Source organism: Pelmatolapia mariae, linkage group LG22 (assembly GCF_036321145.2).
Source record: "Pelmatolapia mariae isolate MD_Pm_ZW linkage group LG22, Pm_UMD_F_2, whole genome shotgun sequence".
Lineage (NCBI taxonomy): Eukaryota > Metazoa > Chordata > Actinopteri > Cichliformes > Cichlidae > Pelmatolapia > Pelmatolapia mariae.
This window is the reverse complement of record NC_086245.2, coordinates 6,738,287-6,755,188: the sequence shown is the minus strand read 5'-3', so window position 1 is coordinate 6,755,188 and position 16,902 is coordinate 6,738,287. Positions and strand designations below refer to the sequence as shown.

General features: G+C 40.7%; 1 protein-coding gene across 3 annotated transcripts in view; it reads right to left on the bottom strand.

Moving 5' to 3' along the window:
- The window catches only part of pvrl2l (PVR cell adhesion molecule related 2 like), a 326,078-nt gene that overhangs the window by 192,552 nt on the left and 116,624 nt on the right, over window positions 1-16,902 (bottom strand). For all 3 annotated transcript variants that reach the window (XM_065470377.1, XM_065470378.1, XM_065470376.1), the window contains exons 2-3: window positions 8,181-8,293; window positions 2,762-3,005 (exon numbers count right to left, since the gene is read on the bottom strand). In XM_065470377.1, the coding sequence (XP_065326449.1) occupies window positions 2,762-3,005; window positions 8,181-8,293 (357 nt within the window). The remainder of the gene's footprint in view (window positions 1-2,761; window positions 3,006-8,180; window positions 8,294-16,902) is intronic.

The following is a 16,902-nucleotide window of genomic DNA, read 5'->3' as shown; positions in this document are numbered from 1 at the left end:
GCTGACAAATATAACTAACTTACTTTGATATGAGGAAAACTTAAGAATGTGATGATTGTCACAGAAGCTGTGGATTTACACAAATTCTTCTGATTTCAAGGCTGATTAAAAGTTGAGCTGCAATGGACACTGACATGAAGTGTTGTGAAGAGAGTTAAAGTCACGCTGATCTAAAAACTATGGTAATCACACATGCATATGCATAGGCTATATTTGACTGTCAGAACAAGGGCCATGTTTTAACATGCACCGTGACAATAGGGTTAGTACCTTAACTATGTCAATGAGGCATGTGTCACCATCACTGCTGCAGCTCGTACCACTGATCTAAGTCTGTCCTCTGAATCTGAATCTCTCCCTCCATTTCCCTGTAAAACCTCATGCTAACCAAAGACAGACAGTTTTTTGTTTGGTTTTTTTCATTTTCCTTTTCCATTCATCTGATCCAAACACGAAGTGGGATGCAGCGCTGACAACTTTATCTATCTTCATTCAGTGCACTGTAGAGGCTCACAATGTGATCTGAATGTAACGACACGTACAAGTTATAATTAAAGTCAAAGACAGTGATTATTATACAGCCCTATCGGGCACATTTACTTACAGTTACTTACAAGTAAGTAACAGTCTGATTTCTGAAATACAAGGTTGCTGATATTATGTTAATCCTTGTCTTCGAGTAATCACAATAAATAACTAAATGTATTATTTTGCAAAACACAACATAGAACAATTAAACTGCTTTTTGCATTGTCAGTGGTGTTAAGAGTTTCATAGCAGAGGATGCTGATGTTGTGTTTATGCACAGAATTAGAGTCTGTTGATAAGTTATCATGGCAGAGCATGTTTTGAACTTGTTTCATGCTGAAATACTAACCGTCCAGACAAAATTGAGTAAGCAAGCCGACAAAAGCACCAAGCAACAAAAGCAACAGCTGAACATCTCATCTCCACCCACAGCCCCATAACAAACACAAACAGCTGTACAGAGCAGACCCTTTGCAGGATTTTTCTGCTGTATCTGCTCTCAGCATCTGCATCACCATCACAAAGTTCCTTTGCATACAATCTGTAACACTTTGTAATTTTGCTTGCTCACAAGCAAAGTTCTAAACCAGTTGGACTGGATTCTAAACCAGTTAAGATGTTTCGCAAGTGACGTGCAGACTCTTTGCTTCAATTTGAGGTGCTGATAAGGAGAATTGCATGAAGTGTTTAGAGTAGTGAAATTAAATACATTTTTATACAAAGGCTGCCATTTTCAGAGACTCAAAAGTAATTGGATAAACGAAGGCGGTTCAAAAGATAATAATATTTTCAACAGAAACCTTTTAGTGCTTTAGCATCAGTTTGAAAGCATTTGGTTTTTGCTCTCTCTCGCTGATCTAGGTTTTTCAGCTTACACTGACATCTCTTAATACCTAATGTTGTAGATTCCAGTGAAAAAATACCAAATACAAGTTCAAAGCTTGAAATAAACTCCAGATCTTTTCTCTGTTCAGTTCCTACCTGGCCATGAACCTGCATATCAGTTCAGTTACTCTGAATACCTGAGTATCAGGGAAAATATATAAAAATTGCTTTAATTCCTATACAATGGTTGAATGCCTTGAATTAAAGCTGAAAGTGTGCAATGTCATTTTGATTGTTTGATTTAACAGCCAATGTGACGGTGTAGACACAGACGCAAAATTACATAAAGCTGTATCATTGTTATACTACTTAAAAAGAGAGCGTATGTACAAGAAAAAATTCAGTATAAAAGTGAACAAAAAACTGTGACTTATTATGAACTAAACTGTGATTTTCAACGAGAAGAAAAAAAGAACTATACTCTCAGCATATGTCTCTAAATGCCCCGAGGTAGGAACAGTGATCTTGGCAGAGCATATCAACCCCACCACAGTCCCATATCACGCACAGCTTTGGCACATATGCCTCCATATTAGAAAGTTTACACAAGAAGAGACTGAAACTGGCTAATTAAAGCTTAGCAATCATGTAATAATAACATTACATGTGTTTTTAAGTAATTAAACTTGGCAATAACAATCAAAAATCACAGTAATCTTGTCCATTTCTTGAGACAAGTCCAGATCATCAGAAGTATGATTATAAAAACCAACTACTTGTTTTCTCAATTTACATAACAAAATAACAACATATCAGCAATGCTTCAAAACCCCAGCAGCCAAAGTGCTAACTTACTACAAACTTTGTTTAAATAAATACAAGCACAACATAAAAAGTACTGCACATACTCAAAGTCTCAAACTGAGCCTTAGAATAAACAACTCTAATTTATTGGATCTTGCAAACTTCGTACTGATCAACTCTCACCAACCACTTCTCAGAAATTAACAGTGTTTTTACACATAAAGGCCAATATCTGTGGAGCCACAGAATCTTTTTAGGCGGTCACTCTTGTTTTTCAGTCCATGTCTAACCAGCATCTACCCCTGAGAATACTCGTCAGCTGCTTTAAATTGCTTCTTCTTAGACTCTGGATCCAGTGGGAACTTGTTTTTTTCATAAAGCTGTGATAAGCAGATGGCTGGGAAGGCACTTGTCAAGGCTGATGTAGCAGAACATCTTTTGAAAGCTTGTTTTAAGTGCAGCTCTTCTTTACAGAAAAGTGTAAATAGCGCTGACCTTTATGCGCTTTAACCCTTTGTGTTTAGCTGTGTGTAAAACGTATAAATGCCTGCAACTTTTATCAGAGGGAGAAAACGATTTTATGCAATCTTCTGTGGACACTTACAAAGCATGATGAGGGTGGTTGTCCCTTGCTCATTTCCAGTAGGATAGGTGGCGTACTCGCAGGTATAGCGGCCGGCATCGGACATTCTCAGGTTAGAAATCCTGATGGATGGGTTCTCCAGACTGTTGTGAAGGAACACAACGCGGTCCTTGAAGGCCACATTAGGGAAACTCTGTCCATACACCGGGTGGTACACAGCAATGTTGTCCCTGTGTCCGTCGGAGGGTTCCCATATCCAGGACACCTGAGAAGAATCAAGAATTTATAAAAGGCAGCGGTTACAGTTTGCCCGATTATTCTTTTCATTGCTTTTATTTTTATGGTACACAACTATAGCTCATTAAAGAAGATAAATTCATGCAGCAGACTAACTTTTGACTCACATCATCCTAACAAGGTTCTTAAGCAGTCAGCAGGTCTTTCAATCATCTAATGAGGAGGTCTTTAAATACTGACACTGGAGGGCTGTAACCAGGAGATTAATAATGCTGCCACGGATTAACGTATGCTATAGTGTTCAACATGAGCAGTAAATTGTCCCCATTATAGTTAGCCAAATTGAATACTAGAAGTTCCTTTTGTTCCTACAGTACCTGATTACTTTGAAGCTGGGATACCAGTATTCATTTTTAAAGAATCGTCTTTTGTGTTATTTTAATAGAATTTATTGCACATAATTAGATTCACACTGAATCTAAAATTATGTTCATCAGGTCTTTGGCAGACTAAGAAAAGTCTATTATGTGTGGTTTTTTTAAAAAAACTGTAACATTAAGAGTTTTAAAACAGCCTCACTGAGCTGTGTTTGCAGCCACAGGTCCAACTGTTGACCATGTCGGTAAGTAGTGAAAAAAATCAGCAGTTCAGACAACAATTACCAACTTCCTATTGTTCGGCGTCTTCCCTTAATACACTGACAGTTTGTTTGTAAACCAGAAGGCATGCATGAATATTTATGGATGCCAACATTTTTGACATTTCTCTGAATACATATTGCAAACTGCTGTCCCTGTAACATGAAATCATTTGGCTTATAGCAGCAAAATGTTGAATACAATTAAAGTTGTCTGAGCGAGAAGCCGAGAATCTGCTGCAAAATTAAATTAAATGTCTGTTAGACTTGCAGGCGCTCGCTCAAAGACCCCGCTGCTTTTTTGTAACAAACACAATTTTAAAAAAAAGGATCATCTTAGAGATTTCTAATATGTGAAAGATATTGATATCTGGGCCTGTGTGAGAGACACTTCCACGAGGGAGAACGCTGTGATGGTAGACCAAATTGATTTTATTTTTCTCTGCAATTTTCAAAGTGACAGCCAATAACAAACTGCTCGCTAAAGTGGTACACCAGGGAGCAGAGGGAATAAAGTTCATCAATACACATTTAGCAAACATCTATTAAATGTATGACATGTAGGATGGAAGGAAGAGAGCAAGCAGAGGAGGTTGAAGGTTGTGAAAAAGATGATGGATTGTAACCCAGATGTCATCGCAAATTAGAGGATGATTCTCTGCTGATTGAAGAGAAAATATCACAGAGGGCAATTTAGCCCGTCTGCATTTTTAGTTTTTATATGTGAACAAATTACCTATTGATTTCATACACAACTCAGACAGATCAAACAGAATCAAATTGAACTCGTAAACAGCTCGTAGCATTTTGCTTATTCTGCTCGGCGTTGAAAATGACATCTGAACCGTTCAGCATCAGATATGAGCTCACCTGGGACTTGATGAGATAAATTGACACCCAAATAGTCAGCTGAGCTAATTTTACGCCGTGTGTCCTCGAGCAGTTCTCTTCTGTAGACCAAGTTGGAATTAAACGAGCTAAAATTACGACAGAAAAAAAGCAAAGAGCTAACACCGCCCAGTAATCGTAACTTACTTATCGCTGATTAGTTAAAGTCCCACATCACGCTTTTGATTGCTGCTGACAAACTGCAGGAGTTTGTTGCAGGGAAGTAACTGCATAATAGAAAGAGACAGCATTGTTTGGGCTGAGATTGTTGGTAATTTATTTACAATTTCATGCTGAGTAGACACAGTGGTCGAGGATGTGTTCAAAGATAGACTGCTAGCAGGGAAAACAGACACTGTTAACTTTCCATCAGCTCCAAAGTATCACTTTTAACATGTTGAATCTTTTTCAGCTCACAAGTATATCAGTAACCTTGCCTGTTTTCTGTGGAGTGGGAAACTGGCGATGAACATATGACGGCTTAGTGTTTGTTGGAATAGCTGCTTCCATCTTTCTGAGATGGATGCAAACTGCCAAAATATCATTTAAAATTTTAAATTTCTAGTTTAAATGTAAATTCTAATTAGAAAAAAACTTACATATGTGGTGAATTAAATGTTTCTACATGACAATCATTTCATTTTTGAAAGGCTGAAAGTAACGGTGCTCTTTGTTGCCAACTGCATCCAATAATAAAACCTCGAAAAGCCTAATCAGCAGACCAACTCCACACAGAGTCTGGCTTTATGTGTGCATCTATGTATGCATTTGTTTTTTATCAGTAAGAGTGTCTGTAAATGTTGGTACATTTAAGTGAAATCTAACCCACACAGCTCATTTGCAGACCCAGGTTTGGTTTAAACTAACGGCACAAAACAAACAGTAAAGTAGAACCAGTAATAGAAACAACAATGACTAAAAGAAAATAGATTTAAAAAAAAAAACCTGTTTGTGTCTGTGTGTGTCAGATCAGGAAGTAGGTAACATTTGAATTTCTCTCTTAAGCTCCAACCTTTCATTCTCGACACAACAGCAACTATTTTTGTGTTTACAAATAAGAGCAACGCAGTGAGTGCCTTTAACAAGAGAGTTTCTAAAAATGTGCACCATTTCTTATTTCAAGTACAGAAAATCCCAGTCTGTGCTCTGCAATGCTATGCCAAACATTTCTGTAAGATTAATTTTTGGGGAATTTTGTGCCTTTGTTGGAGGGATAGGGTGTCAGACAAGATGATGGGGAGAAAAAGAGGCGGGGATGACATCTAGAAAGCATTATGCTTTTAATAAATGGGCCAACTTGTGTCAGCCATCGATGAGGTCTGAATTGACTGCCTAGAGGACGCTGTGAGGTCTTTCCCCTTTCTGGCAACCATAATCTCACAGGCCTTCATGCGGGAGCCAAACATCAGCTCCCTCATCAAGAAAGCACAGCAGAGGAAGTACTTCCTGCAGCAGAAACTCAACCAGCTGAGTTCATTGATGGTGTACTTCTGCTCCTCCATCACCATCTGGTACGCTGCTGCCACTGCCAAGGACAAAGGCTGACTGCAGCGTGTCATCAGTTTTGTTGAAAAGGTGATTGGCTGCAATCTGCCTTCTCTACAAGACCTGTATGCCTGCAGGACACCGAGGCGAGCAAGAAAGATTGTTGCTCACCCCTCCCACCCCACATATAAACTTTTGGAGTCACTCCCCTCTGGCAGGAGGCTGTGGTCCATTATTGTGGTCCATTAGGAATATAAATCTCATAGCACAAGAAAGGTTTCTTCATATCTGCAGCTGGAAAACTTGACAAAGCTTTGATCCCCTCCTCTCTGTCGCATTAATGATTTTTATTTGTTCAATTAGCAAACCATTACTCAGGCCGCTGAAAATGTACATATTGGACTACTGCGGACTTTTATATTGTATATTCTGATTCTGTGTCAACAAAGCTTCAAGCAACTAAAACAAGATGATGTTTTACATGTTTAGCTTTCAGCGGTTTGTGCAGGTCTTTGTTACAACACTGATCACAGTTTGTTTGCTAGTACCACAACAGAACAGCGAGAGCTTTAGTGGATGTATAAGTAGCAGGCTCACTGTACATCTTCATTCCTGCACTTGTTTTTATTTCTCCACGTCAGCCAAGCATAAAATCATATGGAGATGGATGGAAGCCTAATCAATTTATTCTTGCTTTTACAACATGCATGCAGCTATAAATAATAAGACAGCTTAGGATGTACAGTGGGATCCAAAACATTCTTTTATTTTGCATTAGTTCCCAATTTATCTCAAGAATATTCATGCCAAATGATAAAACCAGCTTTGAGTGAATCTCTACAAAATTTACATAAATTTTAGATTATATCAGTATTTGCTTTGCCCCCCTTTTGACGGCAGTTCTCGAGCCGCATCGGCTCCACAGTTTTATGCAAAATCTGATAACCGACATTATCTCAGCATGATCTGACGTTCTTTCGAATGGTTCTCATGGTGTCAGGAATGTTTGGCTCTCTCAGTCTTCAAATGAGATTAAAAGGATTCAGTGGAGTTGAGGACTCCTTGGTCTTTGGTCTTAAGCGCTTGCGAACCTTTGATGTGTGTTTGAGTCATTATTCTGCTGCAGTGTGAATCCATTTCCAAGATGTGAGGATGGAGTATCGAGAAGTGCTACTTCTTCTCGGTAAGAGCGCTTTGTATCCGGAGCAAGTGCCCGATCACAGCACTTCACGGCAAATCACCAGTAACACCAGGTGGGAGCTTGGTCTCCTCATCCAAGAGATCCAGCTGCTTGACAGCACGGATATCATTAATCAACATGAAACCTAACTTTTAAATCCCAGCATGTCGCGTTTAGGGACATTTTGTGTGTCAGGGCATTTCCAGCTTTTCACATCTCGTTTCATGTCACGCTGTCAACATCACAAAAATGTCCAGTTCCCTTACCGCCACTGAGTCTCTAAATGATACCTAAATTATACTGTGGCAGTGGTTTTCAGTCGCAAGGTAGCAGTAGTAGGATTCCCAACCCAGATCCACCTGTATAATGTCATTTCAACCCTTTATTCCCACCACCTTGTTGCACTCACACTGCACTATCACTCTTTTTTCCTCTTCACCTCCTTACAACCCTCTCTTGCCGCCATAAATCTAAGACTTGGATATGTCAGTACAAATGTTTTTCTTTCTCATCATCCTCTTTGAAATGCTGTTATGGCTTTGGCCTTGTTTCCTCTCCTGAGATGTGGTTTAGATATTGCCTCTCATCCTCTGAGACCACTGCTAGACAGCCTTAAGCTCAAGAAGCCCCTTCCTCTTTAAAAGGTTGTTTAGAATAACAATTTGACATCAGATGCCATGCGGCAATTACCCTTACTTATGTTCTCTTAGAAACTATTTCCTCCTTTTATCGTCTTTCTTGTTTTGCCACTGGAGTCTTCCTACCGGAGACAGTCTAGATAACCTTTGTATCTATTTATGTTTAAACTGTTCAATTGCTTGGAAACTTTTACCACGAGTTTCCTTATTGGCATGTCTTTATTTTACCGGTCGAATGAACAGATCATGGGGGAGAGACTGGCCATTTGACCCCTAAATAAGCGTGTCCATTAGGCTACAGTGCACGCCTTACTTTTAAGCTCTGAATCTCAGCACTTCTGGACTTGTTAACAATGTTGTCTTTCATCTGCTAACCTGTGTGAGCTTGGTCAGACCGCCTCCATCGTTAAATTGGCAGCTGAGCTCAACAGACTCTGTGGGATACGCCTCCAGCTCCTCCGCAACTTGCACTTTTGGAGCCCCAATTTCTGAAAGCAGAAGAAAGAGAAAAAAGACAGGAGGTTATGCAATCATTCACAAAACAAACCTGATTTGGATATTTCTTTGTAATAAAATTAAAAGAGGAAGTTGAACAAAAAGGGACTAAAAGAGGTAAGATTCAGAGAGGAAAGAATTTTCAGTGGGCTTTTAATTAAATGCACTTGCTGTGACTGATATTTTCCCCTCCCACGTTTTGTTTGCCATGATTGGGAAGGATCAACCTCCTTAATTCATTATAGATAATTTAGAGAACTATACTCAAAACAGAGCGAGAAAGAGGATTAAACAAACAGGAGACCATGAGAGAAAAGAGACAAGCTCATTAAAGAGAAAGAAATAAAAACTCAGAATCTTTAGTCTTTGGTAAAAAAGCCTCAGGCAGAGGCTTCCTTCACCTGGGTCCTCCTCATTACAGTAAAGCTTGTCTACCAGGAGACATCGCTAGGGGGCGAGCCTCTAGGAACAACACCACAGTTGGTTACTTTGCCTTTCATCTGTTTGCAATTCAAAGGAAGGCACCTGTAACTTTTCCTTTCAAGCTGAAGTGAAAAGTGTTGAGAGAGCAGAGAAGGTCAACAAGGCCAGCACAGGTTCAACGAAAACAAGCCGGGAGAGCCGCCCTCTCCGACCAAACTTAAACAGAGATCAAACACATATGCTAACAGCCAAGCGATGCCTCAACACTGTGTGCCACCTGTTGACCTGCAGGCTGTGTCCAAACACAGAGTTTAAACTGGACAAGAGGAATTAGTTTTTTAACATTCATCTGTCATTCTGCAATTGACTGACTCAGCTCTATGCAGCTGCCAGACCTCCTTCAAACCTATACTTTATCCCTTTTTATCAATTTGTAACAAAATGTCACTGTGCTGCTGTGATACCCTATTTTCTTGCAAACAAGAACTGGTGTATCAGGTTTCTTTGTTCAAATACTCTCCACAGGAGAGCCGGACTTCCACTGAATTTCAGATTGATCTGCCAAACAGAACTGATGTTGCAGAAAATGCATTTCAGGCTTGCAACAGAAGTGCAGGAAACCCTGAGCTAGACACATTCTGCAAAACAGCAGGTTTAAAAAAGTGCTCCTCAGAACATTGCTTTAAACTGCATGTAGGCTCTTTGTTGTGTTGTTTCCCCCCTAGTGAGAAAATATTCACTTGCTGTATAAATTTCTTAAAATTGAAGGACTTTAATGAACTTGTAATTCTTGTAGCCAACAGAGGGAGAAAGACAGAAAATGGCTCAACCAGAATAAGAAAGAAAAATGAAAAGACAAAGGATCAGAGAACTTGTAATCCTTTCTTAATACAATCTGGTCCAAATCCAGCAGCTCAAAGTGTTTGGCAACATCCATAAACAATCATATGAGACTGGGAGTGACATTTTAAGCGTGTCCAAATGTTCATGCTTTGCAGTCAAAATGTTGTTTTTCACATTGAGCCATCAAACACTCATTTGGAGTAACTTAATGAAGCTTTTCTTTTTCTTTTCTTTTTCTTTTTTTTACTTGACCTGCTGCTTTGACTGTTCTCTGCCTTTCACTCATTCAAGCTCCAGACCCCCTGCTGACCTGGGATCAAATCCTACCAAAGCCTTTTCTTGTCTACCTCCCCTTAGTCTCTGCCCTCTCAGCCAGCTTCTGTGCCTGTAAAGATAAAATTCTTGTGGGGAGCCGGCCTCTTACTCTCGCCACAAGAAAAAGGGGATAAGCACTCACTAACCGCTAGCTATAACCGCTAGCTAGCCCCGGGTGTCTTTGAAAAAAGCCTCTTAGTGTGTGAGGGATTGATTAGGACAATATGTTACATTCTGCACCACGGAGGTGAAAGGGCTGGCTGGGATTTAGCCCGAAAATCAGCTGTAAAACGCAGTCACACTAACAAAAGAAGTGTGAAGGTTGTGTGCTGCAGGGGGTCTTGGGTTGTTTTGGATTTACAGCATGCGCGCATCCGCATGTCCAACCATGTGTGCGGGAGTGGATTTTGTGTGTGAAGTCATATGCATGCTTTACGGTGCAGGACTGACGTGTGCATGTGTGATCGCTGTACGTCAGAGTGTGCGCATAAATCAGAGCATCTCACTGTAATGTGAGTGCAGACAAGACTGACTGAGTCACTGAAGCACACTTTTTAACCCGAGGGAGACAACGGGCTGTCAAACCATTTATCCATTCCTACTGTGGGTCACACACACACACACATATACATGCAAATAAAATAAATTACGTTTTTACACAACCCGGCAACAACGAAAACAGCAGAGTTTGAATCTGTTTTCCCCATTTGCTTCTCTTTCGATGACATTTTTGTTCAGATTTCCTTTTTTCTTTTCTCATAAACAAACACACAGATTAATTTCACCTAATTAAACACATCAACACACAACTCCCACTATTCATAAAGAAACCGAAATCCAAAAATACACAGACACACCAGATGGTCTCACCAAAGCCATGAACCACATAAATGTTTGGGTTATTCATAGTGGTCAATGAAATCTCTTCTGTGACGCACGGGGAAAAATATAATAAACAGAAACAGGGAGAAAAGAGAGGAAGAGGGGATGATGGTGAAGGAAAATGAGGTGTATTGAGGTTAAAAGAGCTAAACAGTGAAAGAAAAAGATGTCAGGAAGAATATGAAAGGAGCTTTGAGAAGGATGGTAGAAACATTTATTTAGGGGAATAAATATTGCGGAATAAATGAAGAAAAGCGACTCATAAAAGTGACTAAAGGAATGTCTGAAGCTGAGAGAGGTGGAGGAGTAGACTGGAGGAGGAAATAAAGAAAACCGGAGAGAGGGGAAGTTTTAAAAATGGTCAAAAAGCGACACGAGGAGAAAAAGCAAAATCTTTGAAAAGTAAAATAAGGGAGCAGAGAGCATGAGATGACACCACAGATGATTCATTTCCTCAGAGTCAGATGGAGACCCCATGGAGACCGAGCCTACTGGCTCCCTGAGATGAGACGAGTGAGAGGGTGCGAAAGTTTTCATCCTGACCGTACATACAGACCAGCGTGATCTCAGCTGCAGCAAAGTTGCAGCTTGTTTTGAGGTTAACCATCCAAGCTGATACTTGTTTGCTGGTAAACAATCACATGCAGTGTATAGGCTACGTTTTAAACACTGACATTTAGTTTGTCAGAGTGTGCAAATATAATACATCGTGTGGAAAAATATCATTTAAGCTACAGAAGACTTGCATGAAATAAAAATGAAAGCTCACAAAAGTTGTTGTCAAACATGAAATCAGTCTCAAAAGATTAAAAAAGTGGGTATATTATGTTAAGAAAACACTAAATACTGGTTCTATCAGTTCTATCAGCATGATTATGGTATCTCTGGAAATGTAGTGATAGCAAAAGGAACCGAGACGTGACTATCAAACACTAGGTGAGAGTGAAAGGTAAAAAATAGTTTCCACAGCAGCTTCCTGGTTCATGGTAAGTAGTAAGGCAGACAGCACTGTGATATGTACTGAGAGTGCAGAGAGGTGGAGGTGTGCTCTGGAGTGAAGAGGAATGAAAGTCAGCAGAAGCAAGACAGAATAGGGGAGATGGGTAACATCGAAGCTGCAAGCAGCAGAGGTAGTGACGATGGATGGATAGATGAGTTTAAAGACCTGTGGTCAACCATCATAAGCAACGGACAGCACACAGGAGAGGATGGCAGAGGCAGGGGGGGAGTGGGTGGAGATTAGTGTCAGGGGTGGGACAGCAGCAAGGATAGCATAAAGAGAGGAAGGGAAGGTTTCCAAAATGAGACCTGCTATGATATGTGGCTTGGAAACACTGGCACTAAAAAAAGAGAGGAGGTGGAGCTGGAGGTGGCCCAGTTGAAGATGTTAAGCTATTTGTGAGTCTGTTTGTTTGAGCATGTTTGCATGAGCGGCTTGGAGACAAAGTTAGAGAGGCGAGGCCGAGATGGCTTGGACATGTGCAGAGAAGTGTCTAACAAGTCTCAGCGGATTCACTGGACAAAGAATGCTGAATATGCAGCTGAAAGACAAGAGGAAAAGGGAAAGACCTCAGAGGAGGTTTATGGAAACAGTGAAGGAATACATGCAGAAAGCTGGGGTGATAAAGGCGGAGGCAGATGATCTAATGTTTTGACTCCTAAAGGAAGAAACCCAAATGAAAAAGAAGAAGAAAAAGTAATAAAAAGGTGTAATTGCATACTTGGATAATGGGTGAAGCTTTAGGCTTTAACTCTCCAAAAAAGAAGAAGAAAAGTAAAAATTCTGCTCGAGTTGTGTTCTGTTATTTGCTTTTAGTAGTTCTGGTGCATAGAGACATTGCAATCAGTAACTGCCTTTATTGAATAGTTGTAATTAACATGTTGAATGCAAGTACTGCAGATGGGAAATGTGGGGAATGAGAGCAGGGGAGTGCCATGCAGCAAATGTCAGGCCCATCAGGACATGAAGTAGGTTCTCAGCTGCCGAGGGCGTTTTGGGCCATGCCACACTCGCCCCAACTTCTAGGCCACTGCATCTCCGACAGTCTTTAAATCTTTAAAGATGCAGATGGGTGAGGTTCAAAAGACCTCAGCTAAAAGCCAAGAGAGAGAAGTTTTGATTTTTTTAATAAAATCAAATAGAATTTTTATTAAATAAAAGCAATCTGAAAAGATCAGGAGCCTGCTCTTCTATCGCCTAAAACTGGGGAAAGCTCTCGATGAACAGTCCAAGTATGTATATATTTTGTTTTTCTTCAGCTTTATTGAAACACAAACTTTAAAGGTTGCTAAAGTAAGTTATTTACAGAAAACACTCAGCCCTGTGAAATCAAGTGTCATCATTGCTTATGCCTAATTGTACTGTTTTCTGGAAGCATAACGTACAAATGTTTGTCCCGCTATCAAGGAAATTGGTGTCAGTGCACCACAATAATTCTTATCTTTTTAATCCTCTCCAGCTTGCAACCCCAGTGATCCCACAGTTTGCAGCTTATTCCTACTGGAAGTCACTGTGGATTGGAGCAACAGCTAAACACAAACAGAAAGTCAAAAAGGGAAGGTGTTTAGGTGAACAACCACATTCTGCGTCTCTCTCGAAGCACCAGGGAGATGAATCACAGTTAATTGACATTTAGAGGCTTGTGGCATTTGCCTGTTTATGTGGAGCTTCCCCATGTAGACAGGCATGCAGGAAGAACGTGAGGAATATGCTGATGGGGTGCTCAGTCATCCACATTAACATCCAAATCACATGCTTATAGAAGGCAATGAACCACAGCTGTTTTGTTTTGGGGTTTTTTGTCAGCCTGTCATGATGTCAGCTATGTCAGCTTTTATCTGGTTGATTGCCAGCAGCTGTCAGCTGATAAAAGTGAAAGAATGGATGCATTTGAAAAGCTCAGGCTGCTGCATGGAGAATGACTTTAAACATATCAGCAGTACATTATGAATCCATAGCTGTATTTTTCCCTATTTGAGTAAATCACAAATTGTTGGCAGCAGGGGATATATTTATGGTTGACCAAGGTAAGAATCAGTAGAGGTTATTTTCCTCCCAAGCTGTACCATTTGCTGTAATTTTGCAGAAAATCCAGATTACTACTTTTACCAAGCAAAAACCTTGAGGGACGAAAAATGAAGCAAATGCCAAAAAGTGCATTTTCATTCATGGTTGCTTCTAAAGGAGGTAAATCCCTATAGAATCAGCTTTGCAGACAAAATAATCACGTTGACATCTTTGTATAAAAGGACAGCTTTGGTCCCGGGAGCCAATTTAACCCTTTATGCCAAGAAGGCTTTAAAATTGTTTTTAGGTCACGGCTCCTTAGACAGAGGCTGAGGCTGATTGAGGCAGATATAGCCTCTAGCTGTCTGTTAAGTTTCACCTAATTCGAGTCACTTTGCATTTTTAAAGGAATTATGTGTCTAATAATGTGGCTCACTGTGTGGTTAATAATAGTAGCAGCAAGTGCTTCAGTTTTGTGAGAGAAATTCTAGTATTTTATGTTTCTTTATGTGTTACTTGGCACTAATTAACAGGTGTCCATGTGTCGTATGTGGAATCAGTCTGTGGATGGAACCTGCAAACTAATCTTAGTATTAGCTGATAACAACACTTTACCCAAGAAATGAACATGGTGGTGTCCGAAATGCTACAGTTTATATTTTAACTTTCAGTTTGAAAACCAGTGGGTGGTGTTATAGCGGCTACATCCATCTTTTATTTACAGCAGGGGCGCCAACACCAGGCCGGTGTCCCGCAGGTTTTAGATGTGTCCTTGATCCAACACAGCTGATTTAGATGGCTAAATTACCTCCTCAACATGTCTTGAAGTTCTCCAGAGGCCTGGTGATGAACTAATCGTTTGATTCAGGTGTGCTGACCCAGGGTGAGATCTTAAACCTGCAGGACACTGGCCCTCGAGGCCTGGAGTTGCCCACCCCTGATTTTCAGTGTATGATTTACAAATGTTTTTTTGTGTCCCACTGCTTATTTCTCACTGTTATATTTTAAAACAACTGAGTATTTTCACTTTCAGTTCTCTTATTAGTGTTTTATACTCTGATTTCATTTTTATGGCCTGTTTCTCTGCAACCAAACAACTAAGAAGAAAGGCCTCTATCCAAACTGAATAAAACTGATTAGAAGTACTTTTCACTTTTTCATAGACTCCATACTTCAAACTTTAGCTGAAGACTTCTTTCCCCCACTGAGTAGTTCAGAAACAAAAGTAGCACTTTACCGAACAAGGCACTAATTTATAGACTTCCGTCCATAACAGGTCTGGAGTCTTGAAATAAGTATTCTTCTACATCGCTGATTCATATAATATAATATAAAATTGCCTATTTCGTGTCTGTTTCTTTTCTGTGCTCATTCACGAGCGAAACAACATCTGTCTTGGCAGAGCCCCCAGGTACGTGGTGTTAAATGTGCGATCACTTCGCTTAATCATATCTCTATCCTCCAGCTTTTGTCACTCGGGTATGAATGTAGGTGGAGGTGCAACATACCTTCTTTGTCGAGAGACAGCTGTCGAAAGCGTTGAGTGATCAAGCATAAACTGAGCTGTAGGCTGCCAATATCGTCACAAATATACTGTAACTGTGCTGCTAACGAGAGATGGAAAATGAAAGATTCATGCAATGAAGGTTTAATCACAGTTTCCTCACTCAGCATAGCTCATGGCATTATTGGAATTTTATATAAGAGCTTGGGTTACAATGGAAAATACATTTTTAGACGAAGGAGGAGTAAGAGGCGAACGATGGAGAGGAAGGCACCGGTGACAAGGTGAGCCAGTACACCTATGTGAGACACCAAAGATGGGCTTTAGACTAATAAAGGTGAGTTTAGTTATAAATCTGAGGCCATGGTCCTCAGCTTAAAAAGGATGGAGTGCCCACTCTGGGACAGGGACGGGTTCCTGTCCCTAGTGGAAGAGTTTAAGTATCACGGCATCTTGTTCAAGAGTGATGGGAAAAGGGAGCAGGAGATTGAGAGACGGATTGGTGCGGTGGCCGCAGTGATGCGATGCTGTACCAGTTTGTTGTAGTGAAGAGAGAGATGAGTGTAATAGCGAAGCTCTCAATTTCCCGGTCGATCTACACCCCTACCTTCACCTATGGTCACAAGCTGTGGGTAGTGACCGAAAGAATGAGATCGCGGATACAAGCAGTGGAAATGAGCTTCCTCCAAAGGGTGGCTGGCCTCTCTCTTAGAGATAGGGTGAGAAGTTCGGCCATTCGGGAGGGGCTCAGAGTAGAGCCGCTGCTCCTCCACATCGAAAGGAGCCAGTTGAGGCAGTTTGGGCATCTGACAAGGATGCCTCCTGGGTGAGGTGTTCTGGGCATGTCCCATGGGGAGGAGGGGCCCCGGGTTAGACCCAGGACACGCTGGAGAGATTATATCTCTCGGCTGGCCTGGGCGCACCTGGGTGTTCTGGACTGGTCTGGGCTTCTCTGCTTGGGCTGCTGCCCCCGCGACCCGGCCCCGGATAAGTGGAAAAAAATGGATGGATAAGTTATAATTCTTCATGTAAGTGGTCGTGTAATTGGCTGATAACAGGGTTGGGGTCTTGAAAGCATCACAATATTATTGCTTATATTTAGTCGCAGTCTGAAGTTAGAACAGGACAACAGTGTGTGATATCAGTCATTTTGATCCACTGTATAGCACGTCAGCATCCATTAAAATCTCCTCCTCATGACTTTCATGAATGAAAAAAATACAATTCATCAAAGGTCACGTGAATTAGAAGAGAAGAGGAAGGCGTTGGAGTTGAGTGACTGTCTCATCCACCACTAACTGGGGACTTGAATTACCGGTAATTGGTATTTGACAGCTCATAATCATAGCTATCTTTTCAGAAGCAGAGCACTGATCAACAACACGGCAGAGGGAAACGAAAAGGGAGATTACTTGTCACAAGGACAGCTTTAGTTTCACACAAACAGTTACTGTATCAGCTCACACTCGACAGCTTCTGCTACTTTTTAACAAATGTCACCTAAATACCAAGGCTGTATACATTCTCATTCCTTCCATAGATGTTCGGTTTTCAATTTCGGAAATGTTGGTATTTGTTTTATAAAAAGGTGAACTGATATGGTCTGTAGACGGTGGTTTTTCTGTCTG